Source organism: Nelumbo lutea, chromosome 5 (genome assembly GCF_056320005.1).
Source record: "Nelumbo lutea isolate HS-2025 chromosome 5, American lotus-T2T, whole genome shotgun sequence".
NCBI classification, from domain to species: domain Eukaryota; kingdom Viridiplantae; phylum Streptophyta; class Magnoliopsida; order Proteales; family Nelumbonaceae; genus Nelumbo; species Nelumbo lutea.
The window spans coordinates 9,531,476-9,547,775 of record NC_142688.1 but is presented as its reverse complement, the minus strand read 5'-3'; the positions used below and the strand labels follow the sequence as shown (position 1 = coordinate 9,547,775).

General features: G+C 38.4%; 1 protein-coding gene across 2 annotated transcripts; it reads right to left on the bottom strand.

Moving 5' to 3' along the window:
• Window positions 1–1,336: 1,336 nt before the first annotated feature.
• LOC148850236 (Pseudouridine synthase family protein) lies at window positions 1,337–9,539 on the bottom strand. 2 transcript variants are annotated; one of them, XM_088944584.1, is made up of 10 exons: window positions 8,952–9,539; window positions 7,883–7,957; window positions 7,638–7,775; window positions 7,505–7,552; window positions 7,348–7,428; window positions 5,363–5,476; window positions 4,981–5,076; window positions 3,662–3,773; window positions 2,067–2,113; window positions 1,337–1,984 (listed from the first exon to the last, which is right to left on the bottom strand). In XM_088944584.1, exons 1-10 carry the CDS (start codon window positions 9,303–9,305, stop codon window positions 1,631–1,633), a joined length of 1,419 nt encoding a protein of 472 aa, XP_088800710.1. In that variant the 5' UTR covers window positions 9,306–9,539; the 3' UTR covers window positions 1,337–1,630. The 2 variants fall into 2 exon arrangements, with proteins under 2 accessions (XP_088800710.1, XP_088800711.1); XM_088944585.1 differs by lacking the exon at window positions 4,981–5,076.
• Between the last annotated feature and the right edge of the window lie 6,761 nt (window positions 9,540–16,300).

Below are 16,300 nucleotides of genomic sequence, written 5' to 3'. Positions count from 1 at the left end.
ACCACATTGACTCCTCATCCTCGGTGTCCTCAAAACCTTGAATAACCACAAAAATAAGAAGTGGATAGCTCTAATCTGCAAGTTCGCTTGGAGTATTTGGCTAAACAGAGAAAATGATTTTTAACTATTCACGTGCTGATCCTCTTAGTGCCTTTAATTATGCATGCAGATCCATTCTTGGAGATAGATTTGCAGTTTGCAGAATTATGGAGAGGAGTGTTGGTGATCATAAAATGGCTTTCTGAAAACCTCCAAAACATAACTGGGTGAAAGTGAATATTAATAGAGGTTTTTGAGGTCATTGTGCTGCTTTTGGAGTAGTAACAAAGTCTCATAAAAGGAAGTTTTTTTGGTTGCAAAATATGGTTCATGAAGATTGAAGCATTTCCTTTGAAGGAAGGAGCCCTTTGGGTTAAAAAGCTAAAGGTAAACAGCGTCTATTTTGAAAGTGAATGCTTGGAGATGATTCATAACGTTACCCATCTAAGAATGCAAAAAGGGATTATTTTTGTCTTGAGAGATACATCTCATATTTTAGAAAATGTCTGTTTTTCAGTCCTGTTTTACATCCAGGGAAGGAAATGAGGCAGTTCAAATTGCTGCCCAAGGAGGCTTTACAGGTGAAGGAGATTGGCAGAGTTCTGCCCAATGGTTGAAGAATGTTCTTTTGATGGGAAGTGAGGCTTGGTCAATATCTGGTAAGAATGAATTATGCTAGTTACCTAGTATATGGGCTGTGTTTGTCTGTTTTTGTTTGTGTGGTTCTCTTGTTATCATTCTGGATTGCTCTCTGTTGTTGCTCATTACTGTTTAATGAATTCAGTTTAGCAAGAAAAGAAAAATCATTGCACAGACTGAATCAAAGCCAAAATAAACAACATAAATTCTCTGTTTTCAGAAGCAAGATCTGTTTCATTATAAATATCATAAAGCTCAAAACATCATTATTAGACTTTGAAAAGATAGAATCTAATAGGATAGTTTTAAATTGTAGCATAGAAGAAATTTCTAAAAAAACATTGTCTTGAACATGGTATGAGAGGATGTAAAAAGAAAAATAAAGAAAGATATGTTTCTAGAAAAGAAAAAAGTGAAATTCATAATGGTCTTTACTTCTCTTCTTTTGGGGCCTTGTGATTGTAACAATTTTCACCACATTCAATAAATTTCTCTATTACTAACAAAAAGGATATCTATATGGGACATCACACCCAGATCAATGAAAGACAAACAGGAGATACCTGTCCATTGTTAGTCTTATCATGGTTCCAGCAAAACTAGTATAACAACAAAAAGGAGAGCCATAAGCACATGACAGAATGAACCCAACAATGTATGATGTGCAATATTTCTTGCTATTGAGTAAAGAATGCATCCGAACAACTCTCAAGGGTTTCTCTACCAAAAAAGACCTCTTTAAAGGAATAACAGAAGGGTATGAATCTCAATAACTTGTACCAAAGAGAAAAGGTAGCTCAATCTCCTAAAGGCTTCCATTTAGAAGAAATACTCTTAATATTTTAGATATAATTGCCTTAAAAGTTAAAATTTCACCTGATGGTTGATGAGAAGCAATTGTTAGAAGTTAAAGTCTACCTCCCATGAAGAACCTGAGAGGATCTTCTTCATCTCAAAAACATAAGATTCCCCAGCTTCTTTGCATGTGTGGAGGCAAAGGTGCAACCAGATTGAGGCTCTCCAGTTCTGAAAGATCACAATTTGAAGATGATTGCAAATGTTGTAGAGCCAGGGCTATATTAGGAAAAATCATCTGTCTACAATGAAGATGCAGGTGAGGCTGCTTCTCTGCAATGCTTCCACCCTCTGAATCAAGGCCAAATGGAGACTCCTTTGACCTTGGAAGTTCCTTGTTCTTCTGAGGATTTGACCAAGAAAGAGGTTTCCATTTCCTGTGAACTTGCCAACCATACTTGTAGTCTCCAACTATTGGTGTCCCCAGGACCTCAGCACAGTGGACACGGAGCTGTGTTATCAGGGAAGGGGTTAGAAAAAAGTGTACCATAATAGACAGATTACTATCACTGAGTACAGAGATCAGACCTGACCTGGTGTTTTCTACCAGTAAGTGGACACAACTCTAACCATGTATATCCTGTGGCATAGATAAGCAAACATAAATAGACACGTAAGACCAACATTATGTGTGACTAATAAATAAAGGTGCAAGCAATGCAACACACAAAACAAACTGGGAACTTTGCCATGCACAAGGGCACAGCATCAGGTGGAGTTGGTCCAAGTATTCCAGCAGCTCTCTTGAAAGAGATCCCAGGTTGTATGAGTTATCTCAACTGTTCAAGACCTCCGTATCATCAGGATCTCACATTGCCTTTGCACTTGATTCCTTGAGATTGGAGGCAGAGGATGATGATTAACATGTTGTAGTGAGATGGTTGCAAGGGGAATGAGGGCACTTGGGTTTATCAGCATTGTATTAGAGAAGAAAAATCATTTGCATCCAGAAAGAACATATCATTCTTTTGGATTAGATTTGCTAATGATTTAGCCGATTCATTTTGAATCCCATTCAATGATGTCATAAATTGCTTTTCTTAGTTACTCCTATCACTTCTCTCTTTTAGAACTGTTGTCACTTTACATCTTTTCATGAAATCCTGGATAGCATCTTAATAAAATCCATTGTATATTTCCTAATGTATTTAAATATGAAAGATAATGAAAAAAAAAAGAATATTCCTAAGTAAATGGTCAAAATAACTTTGAGTGAATTAAATGAAAAATGACCTATAACTTTAATTACAATTATTTAGTTTGTTGAAATACATGTCTTTTGGATATGGCTTCATAAATTTCCTGTTAAGAATCACTTAACGTTTTTTTTTTTTTTTAATTTTTGCATCTCTTTTCAAATGGAATAAAGGTTTAGGTCAACAAGGAGAAAAGACTGGTTCAAATCTTCTTCATTCCTTGGAGATCCTTCTCTCTCTCTCTCTCTCTCTCTCCTTATTTTCTCTTTTTTCTCTATCGTATCAAGAACCTTTTCAGTGCAGTGAACTCAACTGTCTTCCCACTGTTTATAGAATCTATTATATTTCTTAATGTATTTAAATATGAAAGATGATGAAAAAAAGATTAGTCTTAAGTAAATGGTAAAAATAACTTTTTTTGAAGATCAAAATGGTAAACATAACTCCAGTGAATTAGATGAAAAATGATCTATAACTTTAATCTACAATTATTTAATTAACCTAAAAAATGACTTTTAAGTTAAACATAAAATTCAATAAACTGAATAAGCCGTATCCCAACTATATCAGGTCAGCTACAAGAATCCTCTTTTTAATCATTAGCTACATCATTGTACTCCATCAAGAATTCTTTCTTTAGTCAAATTGTATGTACACGCATCCCCTTTGGCCTTCCCCTTGCTCTTTTGAGCCTTGTATAATTTTGATAAATCTTTTCTATATTAGAATTACATCTTAATAGAACAGTACACTTTTTGTTTAATGCATTCAATCTGGCCCCTCTAAAAAAAAAAAAAATCTGGATTTACCCTGCAAAGTATGCTACTGATCTAGAAGTATGCACAGCCACATGCCATTTATAAAGCTTTATTGACATCATTCAATGCCATAATCTTCTACAAAAGGTCACTGTAGCCAAGTTTTTAGCTAACCATGAGCTGAAGATTTCATCACTTGATATTTTGTTACTGCATGCTGAGATGAGATGGCATTGTCATTGGTATCAACGGTCATTCGTTCAGATTTCCCATCATCCAGCACCACCTGTAAACAATAAATTAGTTGCTGCAGAGCACATTTGAGCCACAGTCATTAATCTAAAGAAATATATTAAACAACATAACCGGAAAATCTATACCATACATTGTATGCAATGGTGATACTTGCCTTGGCCTCACTTCTTTTGATAGAGAGGCACAGGAAGTAACATGTTACTGGAACTTCTCTACGCAACTTTGAAGAAAACAGAGTTTATGCTCTCAAACTTACCAGTATTAACAAAACCTTCCAGTATCGACAAAATCCTCTCTCTCTCTCTCTCTCTCTCTCCATCGTTTTTATTTTATTCAATGTTTAGGAACTGGACCAGGATGGACGGTCTGCTATCACCTGGATCCTAAAATAGATTTCTTAATTCACAGTTCCTAAATCCTAAAGAACCATTTAACTCAAAATGAACCACATGGGAGGACCATTGATCCCAAGAAATCCTTATGGTTTTCACAAAGCCATATAGTTAAAAGGGAAGGCTTTTAGTAGCATCCAACAATTTGCATCAATCTTTGCTGGGAAGAGGAGGGGAAAAAAGAAAATTTTGAAAATACTAAGTAACAAGACACAAATCTAGGCATCAACCCACAAATCAATGAAACACTGATTCAAATTAAAAAATATAAACAAATAATTAAATGAAAAAAAGGAAAAAAAATTAGGAACCATCAAGTGTCAAGAAACAGATCATATCTAGGCATCAACCAATTGGTTGCAGGGGAAGGAGACAGACAGATTTATAAGGAAAAAGAATACAAATTGTTCTTGTAGTGAAAAGGTATAGATGATTGGAAGATGGCATTCTATTAATGAAAGCTTGCATCTTTTGAGGTGAAAGTGGAAGTTGTGGACAGATACAATCAAGAGATGTGAGATCCGAGAATCCTAGGTCAGAACTTCAATCAATCAATTTATCATTCCAAAAAGAAAAAAGAATTATAAAAAAACAATGAATTGTTTAGTTTCATTTTGATTTTCTTCTTCCCATGCGAAATTTATTCCTTTGTATCATCAGATATTCAATGATAGAGTAAAGGGCATCTCAAACTTCACAAGACCATCTAGAAAGAAGGCAGAAATGAGTTTTCTCATTTAAAGCCAATATCCATTTGAAATTATTAGTGCAGAAATGAGTTTCCTGAACTTCGAAAATAAAACAATAAAGGAAACTTAAAAGGCTATTCATCAATAATAAACTAACCTTTCCTAATGGGGCAGAAATTAATCCGTTAGCCCGTTTTGGAGTTCCAATGACAAGTGCCCAATACCTCCTTTGCAAGATCATTTTATCATTGTCCTTAAAGGTGAAAAACAAAGAAAACAAAATATATGGAGGTTTGAAGTTGGAATTCAATTCAAAACATAAGAAAAATGTAAATAACATAAAATATATGTAATCTGTTACTGTGTATGTTTGGCTTACACTATACAAAGACATGGAAACTATAAAAAAATTGGCATACTCCTTTGTACATATCACACATTCTTTCCATATATTAATAAAGAAAGTTTCAGTTAGTGATCAAAAGAAAAAAATTACATACACGGAAACTAGAGGGAAAAAGGATTAAGAACTTACTCACATTAATTGATGCTCCAAAAGTTTTCTCTCGGAAAATAGAATGCAGAATTGTCGCACTTGTTTGTGTCCTCCCCATAACTAAAATGCCACTGCTATCTCTGTCAAGTCTATGAACCTTGTGTGTGGCAAGATAAGCAATTACTTCAAAAAGTTAGTAGTTGTGGTGCTGACAAACATAAGAAAAAATTCAAGTAACTTTGAAGATCTTATAGAAAACGAAGAAGTAAATCCAAATTAACCTTATTTTAAAATGCAATAATCAGTTAAAGAATCTCATATTGCTTTTTTGAATCCTGATTTGGTATTTTGTGGTTCTGAGGTCTTGAGCCGTTTTCATATACCTTGTCTTTTTCTTTTTTTGGTAATAAAATAAAATTTACTAAAAGGAAAAAAAGAAGATACAAGAAAGGTGACCAGAAGCCGCCCGAATGAAGAAAAAGAAAACAATCCCAAACTCTAAATACAACCCAACAACAAGCCCACAACAATGACAACCAAAAAACCAAAGGCAACAAACATCCAAACCCCAATAATTGGACTGCAAAAGAGCAACAGGCTCCATCAGAACTCCAACAAAATACCATACGAGATGATCCTCTCTTTCATTTTAATATATTTTTGGATTGAAACCAATAAGAAAATCTAAGTATGAACTGGCCAAAAATTGCATCTCTTCTTGAATGGTGCAAGGATAACCTTAATGAATGTAAAGATGCTACACATGGCAAAATAAGGATCAAGCAATTAGTCTGAAAAAAAGTATAAAATGTACAAAAAATAATGAAAGATGCAAAGTCAATGATTGGCAATCTATTTGGGGGATAGGTACAAAACTTATAACTTTATATTGTTTTAATATAGAAAAAAAGGTGTACCCAAGACAACATCAGAAGAAGTGCTATTTCAAGAAGAGAATTATAAAGCTTCTGAAGCTTTTCCATTTCATAAGTTGTACTTTTCAATGTAGAAAACATTAAAGGATGTGTCTTCCCTATTTATACATACGACTATGGTACCTTAATATTCACGTAAGTATTATAAATCCCATTTTAGCTAGTACATGCCACTTCTTGCAATTCTAACATGTGAATCTGCCATTTTAATGAAAAACTCCATGTTTTTTGACACTAGTATTATAAAATCCCATTTAGCCAGTACATGCCACTTCTATGACAAACTCCCCAGAGTAGGGCTGTTCATCAAACCGATGAAACCGACCAACCTGACCCAATTCGACATGATCTGGTCAGTTTTCTAATTATTTTGGTCGGTTTTGGTTCAGCTTTTATGCTAACTTGAGAGGTCGGGTCAATTTCGGTTTGGTCATTTGTAAACCAATCTGACCAGACCATAGATACACATTAATTTTTTATATTTTAAATTTATATTTTTTTAATATGGGAAAGTGGGAGGTTCCCGTATTTCCTAGTTTAAAGTATTTTATATTGGAAGTTTTATTTTTTAAAAATTTACTTTTTAATAATACCATTACAATTCTTTAAATTTAAATCTTCTGAACCAACTGACCAAACTGATACACCCGAGTTGGCCAGTTTTCACCATTGGTCGGTTGGTTTCGGGTGACCAACTCCCCAACCTGGTCAGATCAGTTTGGTTGGCCAAACAGCTTGGAACTGAACCAAGCCAACCTGTGAACACCCCTACCCCAGAGGCCTAACATTTCCAATATGTGTGGGGTTTGGCTTCTCTAGATGGCATACCAACCATAGGGCTGAAAGAAGTGAGGCACAACCAGCCTAGCCATCGGGTGGTTGTTTCGTACCTTGATGAAAAAGTAAAGGAAAAAGAAAATTGATGGCAGGAGTGAAGAAGAATTGGTTGCAGTAGCTTCCTTAGGATTGGTGTCACAGATTATAAGTTATGTTCCTATACATGTTGAGACTGGAACCTGACCAGGTCTCCTCAGCACTGTTGCGGATATCATTTGCTTGAAAATAATAAAACCTATTTTCTCACGAAACTCACCAGCCGAGGAGGTTCTGAGTAGTCATATCTTAAATAAGTTGCAGCCAGTTCATCCAAACTTTTCTTGATGCCAATCCCACCCTGTTTGTGGGCAAGAATCAGTAATGGAAAAAGGAAGCCAAACATAGAGCATTCCACTCTGTTTCAAAAAACTTACCTGAACTGGCATACCATGGGGCTTATTAACAGCAATGATGGCTGGATCCTAAACGTTAAAATTATGAGTGGTTACGTGTTAAAAGTGAAACAAAATACTATTCTTACAAACTGAAGAGCCAAAAGTTGGAGACCTTGTACAACTCAAGGCTACGAATGTAGCTTATTTCATCCTCATTGCAGTAGTGTTCCTGTGTCTCAGAAGGAAGCTCTTGAACAGTGATTGGAAGAAAGATTCGATCTCCTAAGTTCATAACCTCCTTTGCTGTGACCTTACCAATAATTTAAATAATCAAAGCCTTGTTAACATTGATAATCTATAAATAGATAATAGTGGGCAAAATTTAAGCAAATAAATTGGTATAGCTAATTTCATTACCCTCTTCAGCCTATGTTCTTGAGCATGATTTCCTATATCAAGAAAACTCATTGAATCACAAGATTCTCTTCGAACCTGTCATAAAAAAGAAAAGAAAAGAAAAGAAAAGAAAGTTAAGAATCAATAAGTAAACAAAAGGTCCTCCTTTCCTTTTCCTTGTTCTTTAAGAACCCTTCTCTGAGTAAGGTGAATCAAAACATGATCCAAGGGTTAAATTGTGAGCATTGAGCACCATCTGCTTGACCGAGACAATTCATCCCATTGCATAACCTTCTTTCTCTCTTCCCTTTTAAAATTCTTGACTATGTAATAAAATTAGAGAGAGAGGGAGAAGGGGGTGGGGGCACTACAACCAACACCCCTCTTTACAAAGATATATAATGCCTCCCGAAAACACAGACATGACTACCCAAATAATCCCACACAAGACAACAAAACGGCCCCAACACAGCTCCCCTCAGAAGCACCAAAGCAACACCTAAAGCAAAATTATAAAAAAAGATTCTCAAACTACCACCAAACCTAAACTGACTGATTGCTAGAATCAATTCTTAACAGCCCTGCCCACTCAAGGCTTCAATCTGTTCTTCAACAGAGATTCCCTCTTCCTCCCTAATCTCTCCTCCCTGAGGGAATTTCATCATGAACCACCCCTGTTTCAAGGCCATGCCCTTCCAGCTGCTTTATGCGTATTCCACACTCTCAGAAGCCACACCTTCTAATTCAGAAGCAGAGGGGCATGCCCAAGTTCAACGTGTCTCTACCTGATCCGAAGTAATGAAAGCCGCTAATAGCTACGTATTTAACTGGATTTAAAACCAGAATTCAACATATAGCAAGGGCGACACTGACTTTCACAAGGGTTTGAATTTGAATCACATACAAACTTATGATTCCAACATTATAACCGGGTATTTCAAAAAACATACCTGAAACCTGTGATTACCACTACCAAACTTTGCACAATTAACATCCTTATAGAAAGAGTAGGAGAAGGCAAAACCCATGTATGTGAAAAACATAAATAAGTTTCCAACAAGAACTGCCTGAGTTAATCCACAAGACTAACCTGTCTCAGGCGGAAGAGCTTTTGCACAAGGCTCCTAGGGAGGTGAGGGCAGCAACGGAGAACCCATTTCAGAGCCGTTGTGCTGGTGGTGGTGTTGGTGGTGTCCCCCTTCAAATCGGAAGGACGACACGAGAGCGCTTTGACTACAGATACAGCGTCTATGGAGGAAGAGACGGGAGGTAAAATGAGCCATCTCCCCTTTTCTGTCTTCTTCTGTTTCTCTTCTTTCGAGGCAGCAGCCGCAGTGTTATACCAAGTGCACAGTTGCAACGACAGATTAGCGCAGAGTTTCGAAGTCGATTGCGTTATTGGTGAATGAACGGAAGCTCGCCGAACGAGCAGAGCTTCAAACATTTTTCGGTTGGGGTGGTCGGGTGGGCGTCGATATATGAAGACCCCGAACGAAGGGGAAAGCAATTGTGTCGATACTCTATCACAGTGGCCACTGGTCGGTGGACTACTTTCTTCTCACAACTCCTTGACGATGGTGCGAGGCGCGTTACTATCGAAGTCTAATAGCCCTAATGCCTTTGCGGCCAGTAGGGGGGTGTTTTTTTTGGATTTTGAGATGGGAAAAGTTACTTGATTAAATGCACTTATCCGGTAATGCATTTATGCGGATAAGTAACTTAATGAACAGTGCCTAAAAGTTACTTGATTAAATGCACTTATCGTGGCAAACTAACTTCGTACTTTAGGCAAATGCATTTTCTCTCGTCTTCTGTCTCGACACGGCAAATGACAAATAACACTTAGTTGTTCATGAAATGTTCCATTTTCTTTAAATTATATAAAGTTTGATATGCCAAGGCCTATGATCGCCTAGAATGATATTTTTTCTTCAAAATATTCGAAGTTGTTCTATTATGTCCTTATAAATGGATCCCCATAGGGGAAAATTCCACCCACTAGAGAGATTAGGCAAGGAGACCCTTTATCGCTGTACTTGTTCATTTTACCTATAGAATGTTTTACTTAAATGATTTTGAAAGCTGAAATGGAAAACCAATTAACAGGTATCCAGTTATTTAGACAAACCCCAATCATCTCTCACCTTCTTTTTGCTGATGATATTCTTTTATTCTTAAGAAGTCATAGAGATGGATTAGATAATATGAAAAATCTCCTCTACCAATGAATAATCCGTAGACAACTCCAAATTGGAAATATCCTTGTAAATTCAAAATATCTAGGTCTCCCTCTCATTTGGGGTAGGAATAAACATTCCCAGCTTTCCTTTATCTTGGATAATTTAAAAAGTAAACTAAATAATTGGAAAGCTTCCTCTATTAGTCAGGCCTGGAAATTAGTTCTTATATAGTCTGTTCTTCAAGCTATCCCTTCCCATGTTATGTCGGTTTCTCAATTACACCAAAAAACAATCAATAGTATTGATCAAATCATTAAAAGTTTTTGGTGGGGTAAAATTGAAAACAACTCTTAGGGTCCATGGGACAAATTGTCCTTACCTAAATCTCTTGGTTGTCTAGGTTTTCGAAAAACCAAGCTAGTAAATATCACTTTTCTCAGAAAACTCGCTTGGCATTTATTAAATGAACCTCAGAAATAGGAGGCCCAAATTTGGAAATCCAAGTACTTATTTTCTAATACTCTTTTTCCTTACTCCATACCTAGATCTAGTTCATTCTTTGGGAAACTTGTTGCCCCTAAGCTTCAAGCTTTATCTCAAGAAGCCAGTTTCCTTGTCACCAATAATTCTGAGATAAATATCAATTTCTATCCTTGAATCCAAAACGGTGACAATTTTTCATTTCTAAATCAGCCTATACCAGCTCATCTTCGAAACTTATCTTTTGCTGACTTAACCCTCAATGATCATTGGAACATTCCCTTAATCCAAAACAATTTTGAATCTAATCAAGTCTTGGCAATTCTCAATACCCCCATCTTTCCTGATAATACAACAAATCCTTGGATCTGGACAAAACATTTCTTAGGAAAATTTAAAAATTCAATAGCTTACTTAGATGTTCTACAAGGTGGTATCCTTCATTATGTCATTCAAACCAACTCTCCCAATCGTCTTATTTGGAGTTTGAGTTGTCCCCCAAGGTATAAACTCCTATTATGGAATGTCATCAACAACTTCATCCTAGTTAAAGAAAAACTTTTCTCCTCTTTTCAAGATCAATCTTGTAGCTTCTGTCATATAGAAATTGAAACTGTTCAGCATTTATTTTTAAGTTGTCATTTTGCATAAAATCAATTCTTTTTGCCGCTCCTTCAAATATTTTAAATCCTAATTCCCCTTATCATTCTTGGTATGAAGGGCTTCAAGATCTTTTGCATAAAATTTCTGATAAGCATCTCCTTAAACAAATTCTTAATTGATATGCCATTTCTCTTTATTATATCTGGTTTGCTCGAAATGAACGTATTTTAAAAAACTAGACTATTTCTAATCACTGGATAATTTGGAAAACTAATAGTATCTTTCATAACATTTCCTCAAATGACTTAGACGTAAATCCTGATCTTCCTCTACGATTTTACCTAAAGACTATTCAGATTATTGATTATATCATCTTTACTGATGTAGGGAAATTAATAAACTTTCTTACTCTTATGATATTATTCTACTTGACTCACAACTATCCTGCTTGCAAATTACAGGAGGAAGGAAAATTTTAAAATCAGTTGAAGAAGCGAAACTTTTTGCCATCCATGAAGGGACACTCCATCGCCCAGTAGTAGTTAAGAAAATGTCACATTTTGCTCTATTCAGATTCGAAAGCAGTTATCCAAGCTCTTGAAGATCGTTCTTCTTTACATTGGTCTCTTTTAAGCTTCTTAACAAAGACCAAAAATTTACTGCTTTCTTTTGAAACTTATCTTTTAATTTTCATCAAAAGGAGGTACATTATTCCTGCTCATCAAATAGCTCAGTTAGCCAAGATATTACAGAAGGATTCTTTTGTATGTTATGAGTACCATCCTCTTGTTCCTCCTGTCCAAAACTTTATTTTTTGTTCTCCTTGTTAATATAATATTTTTTTTTTCCGTAAAAAAAAGTGGATCGGGTCATGATACGTTCTGATATCCGACCCTAATTGGTCTTTGGGTCACCTTGGTCTGAATCTTTGGATAGGATCAGATAATAGGATCTGATCAGAAATCGGATTGAACTGGATAATCCCTACCCGATCTGATATATATTATATATTTATAAATATATATAATACATATATGTATGCTATTTATTTATTTATAAATATATTTTTTATATTATACTTTTTAAATTTGTTATATTATTATTATTTTTATAATAACACATATATATATATATGATAATAATAATTAAAAAATACTTGTATTTTTTGTTTATTACTTTATTTAAATTAGTATATTTTATTTTTCTTTTAATAATTTATTAACTTTTAAAGAAAACGAACCAAATTGAATCAGATCAGATCCAAAGATCCGACTTACTAATAAGATTCGAATTCAAATCGAGCCTTATCAGATCCAACCAGATCTTCAGATCGGACATGAACAATGTTGGATTAGATTCAAATATACCTTGATTCGAATCCAATTCGATCCATTTGCATCCTTATCTCCATTCATTTGTTTGTTGTGAAATTTTCATTGCATTAGGTTAACATGAGAGTACAAATTCTAGTTTAGTTTTGGCTCAGATGATCTTGACTTCTTCATGTTTTCACTACAATCGAAAAGGAAACCCTTTAAACAAAAAGGGTTTGTAGTTTATTAATATTTAAGATTTCCACTAGAATTGAGATATGTTCTTCATAGGCCTCACACCAACCTTATAGCCACATCCCACCTTGTATTGGGAATATCTCTCCATGAATAATAAATACAAGTGTGGGAGATGTTCCCATGTGCGACCAGGACACGCAATGAGGAGTAGAATGAGACTCTTTCTACCAAGGATTAATTTGTAACCAAACTGAGTAAGATAGAGATTGTTGGAGCCGGAGCTTCCTTGCCCTGCCCTCTTGTTACGGTCTAACACAGGCTTAGCCTTGCCTACGCTTGGCAGACTTACGTTAAGGGACATCACTGTCATTTTTGCTTGTAAGATTTTTGGGAGAATTGATGTTATCTTCAGGCAGACCACCAAAAGCTTAACGTACTCTTGGAGGAGGGGTGGTCGATCTCCTTGTGTGCCTAACCTTGGCACTCCTAGACCAACTTCCCTTGCGAGGCAGCCCTGTTTAATGGCTAGCATGGCTACCAGGGTTCCTCATGGGCGCACACTTGCTCATGGGGACAGTGCATGGACCAGCACTGCACTGACGACACTCAAGGGAGGCTTGGCATGCGAGCCTGGCTCAAACATGACCCTTCACCATGCCAGCCCCTTGCCCAAGCTGAGTGAGCTACCCCGTTGCCTATAGCGTGCGGGTGTGCTCTGGCCCAAGTAGTTGCCTATCGTCATAGCACACAGGTGTCCATCATCATCGGCATACAGGAGACCCTTCACATCGGTGCCAAGTCACCTCTTTGACGCACAGTCACTTCACATCATGGCCATCCCCCTTTAGCACGTAAGTGGCACCTCCCATGGACCGGCCAGAGCCAACAGAGTGCCCCGGCCATGCGACTTGAGGTCATGATCCAGTGCTACTGACCTTGGTGGAGCTATCACCATCGGACAACTCCTAGCCTTGCAGCACACAAAGGCTTGTCCTGGACGCCGTACAGGTTTCTTTTGCTGTAGAACTACCCCGTAACAGTTGGTATCAGAGCCAGGTTTCCAATTGTAGCCGTAGTTGGTGTCAAGCAGATTAGTCTAGAGCCAGTTGAAGCAGTCATCTCAACAAGCTACACATCATGGGGTGCGGTCCCCAGGCAATTCCACTCGGGTTCAAGCAAGCAGCATTCATATCAGGCCTGGTAAGAGGCCATTCATTCGTGTCCCCATTCCAATGACCCTAAAATAGCTTCCCTTGCGGGGGCAGACACATTGGTAGTTGTGCTCATGCAGGGGTAGATGAGTAAGCCTTTTTTGGAAGGAATATTGTGGCAGCTTGAGTGGGGGAGTGCCATGCTTCCTCATAGACATCAGTTGTTGTTCATTTTGGTGAGGTGTTGGGTGGTGCGCCTACATCTTAGTTTCATGAAAGATGATCCATTGTTTTGTACCTTTGTCTGAGGCACTACTAAGGCGGGGACAACATTCCGAAATTGGTTGGTGTGGACGGTTGGTCAAGGAATATCACTGAAGTGGTAGTTTTGCACAGGACTGGTCCTCGGTTGAAGCCACAATATATTGGAATGTTAGGAATGTGGGTACATTGGCCGTTGGAGCATGGCGGCCCTGCATCGGTAAGGTATCAGGAGGACATGCTCAACATCATCAATTGGAACATTCGTAGCAGTGACAACGGATTACAAGGCGAGTGCATGTTCGACAACATCATGGGTAAAAGTTGCCACCACTCGCACACATTGCGGTCAGATCTCCTTGAGGCAGCAACAGTGGGGCCCCATCGAAGCGAAGAGGTAGCCCAAGTCGGCGAGGCGAAGTGTAGTTTCGAGGGCCAAGAGAGCATAAGCCATGGATAGGTTTGAGTAACCCGAACCGGCGAGGTGAAGTCTGTAGGCCAGCATGGTGAAAGGGTACCCAGGACACATCGCCAATAGTAGGAGTATATCTATCACATCGTGTTCGGTAGCACCACTGAAAAGCTACCAAGAAGACGGTCAAACCTTGAGGTAAAGATAATACATGGGGCGGACCTCCGTGAAGCACCACACATAATTTCTTCGAGGGCCCTTCTTTCACACAGTTCAACGGCATAGCCATTGCACGGTTTGAGTAACCTCAACATAGGGGGTGAAGTCTAGGCAAGCTGGCATGGTGAAATGGTTCCGTCCCCATAAATGGACACCAACATAGGCAAGATCCGGGTTGGCCAAGCGAGCCTTGGAACTGGCAAAGAAGTGGATGGCACGGGACACAGACACCCATTCACAAGAAGACCATTGTCGAGGATGACAATGGATCGAGTGGGGGAGCCTGTTACGGTTTGACACAGGCTTAGCCTTGCCTACACTTGGCAGGCTTACGTTAAGGGACATCACCGTCATTTTCGCCTATAAGATTTTTGGGAGAGTTGATGTTATCTTCAGGCAGACCACCAAAAGCTTAACGTACTCTTTGAGGAGGGGTGGTCGACCTCCTTGGGTGCCTAACCTTGGCACTCCTAGATCAACTTACCTTGCGGGGTGGCCCTGGTTAATGGCTAGCATGGCTACCAGGGTTCCTCATGGGCGCACACTTGCTCATGGGGACAGTGCATGGACCGACACTGCGCTGCCGACACTCAAGGGAGGCTTGACATGCGGGCCTAGCTCAAGCATGACCCTTCACCACGCCAGTCCCTTGCCCAAGCTGAGTGAGCTACCCCGTTGCCTATAGCGCACGAGTGTGCTCCGGCCTAAGCGATTGCCTATCATCATGGCACACAGGTGCCCATCATCATTGGCATACAGGAGACCCTTCGCATTGGTGCCAAGTCACCTCTTTGGCGCACAGTCGCCTCACATCATGGTCGTCCCCCTTTAGCACGTAAATGGCGCCTCCCATGGACCGGCCATGCGACTTGAGGTCATGATCTAGTTCTATTGGCCTTGGTGGAGCCATCATCATCGGGCAACTCCTAGCCTTGCAGCACATAAAGGCTTGTCCTGGCTTGCCTTGGCCTGGACGCCGCACGGGTTTCTTCCGCTGTAGAACTACCCCCGTGACACTCTGGCTCCCCAAGTCTCCACATATCATATCATACGTGTTTGGTTTGTGGGAATAGGTAGGGATCTTAGAATTGGAATGGCCCATTCCACCCATTTGGTTGTACAATATGGGGTTGTCATTTCTATTCCTGATGAAAGGACATGTGACTTAAAAACCTTAACCCCATATTTCTTTACCTCATGCCAATCCTCCTTAGGAATCATGCATGCATATCTCATGAAATCAAATTCGGATTCCCATGTACCAAACAGATGGGGAATATGCAATTAGTTCCAACCACAAAGGCTGTGTTTGGTGTTTAAAGGAAAAGTAGGGAACTTTTTTACAAACCTTCAAACCAAACATAGACAAAACAAACGGACCCTACAAATAATCCTTCTCTTTTTGAGGGCCCTTAACATTGAGGAATGCAAATACAATAACCCTTGTACATCCACATGAGGCAAACCACACTCAAAAGACGACAAATTAAGAAATCCAAACCCTTTTGGTCATCGAGTCCATTTAGTTCGATGTTAGGTTTGTTCTAATTAATCCATGCATGGATTAATTGTTAACCTATGCATGAATTGTCGAATCCCAATAATTAAAGAATGGATACTGG

Coding starts and splice junctions, on each gene's coding strand:
- LOC148850236 (XM_088944584.1), bottom strand. CDS start 9,305: ATGTTTGAAGCTCTGCTCGTTCGGCGAGCTTCCGTTCATTCACCAATA. Junction 7,553..7,637: donor GTAGCCTTGAGTTGTACAAG/GTCTCCAACTTT, acceptor TTTAACGTTTAG/GATCCAGCCATCATTGCTGT. Junction 2,114..3,661: donor GATGAAATCTTCAGCTCATG/GTTAGCTAAAAA, acceptor TCTATGCCACAG/GATATACATGGTTAGAGTTG.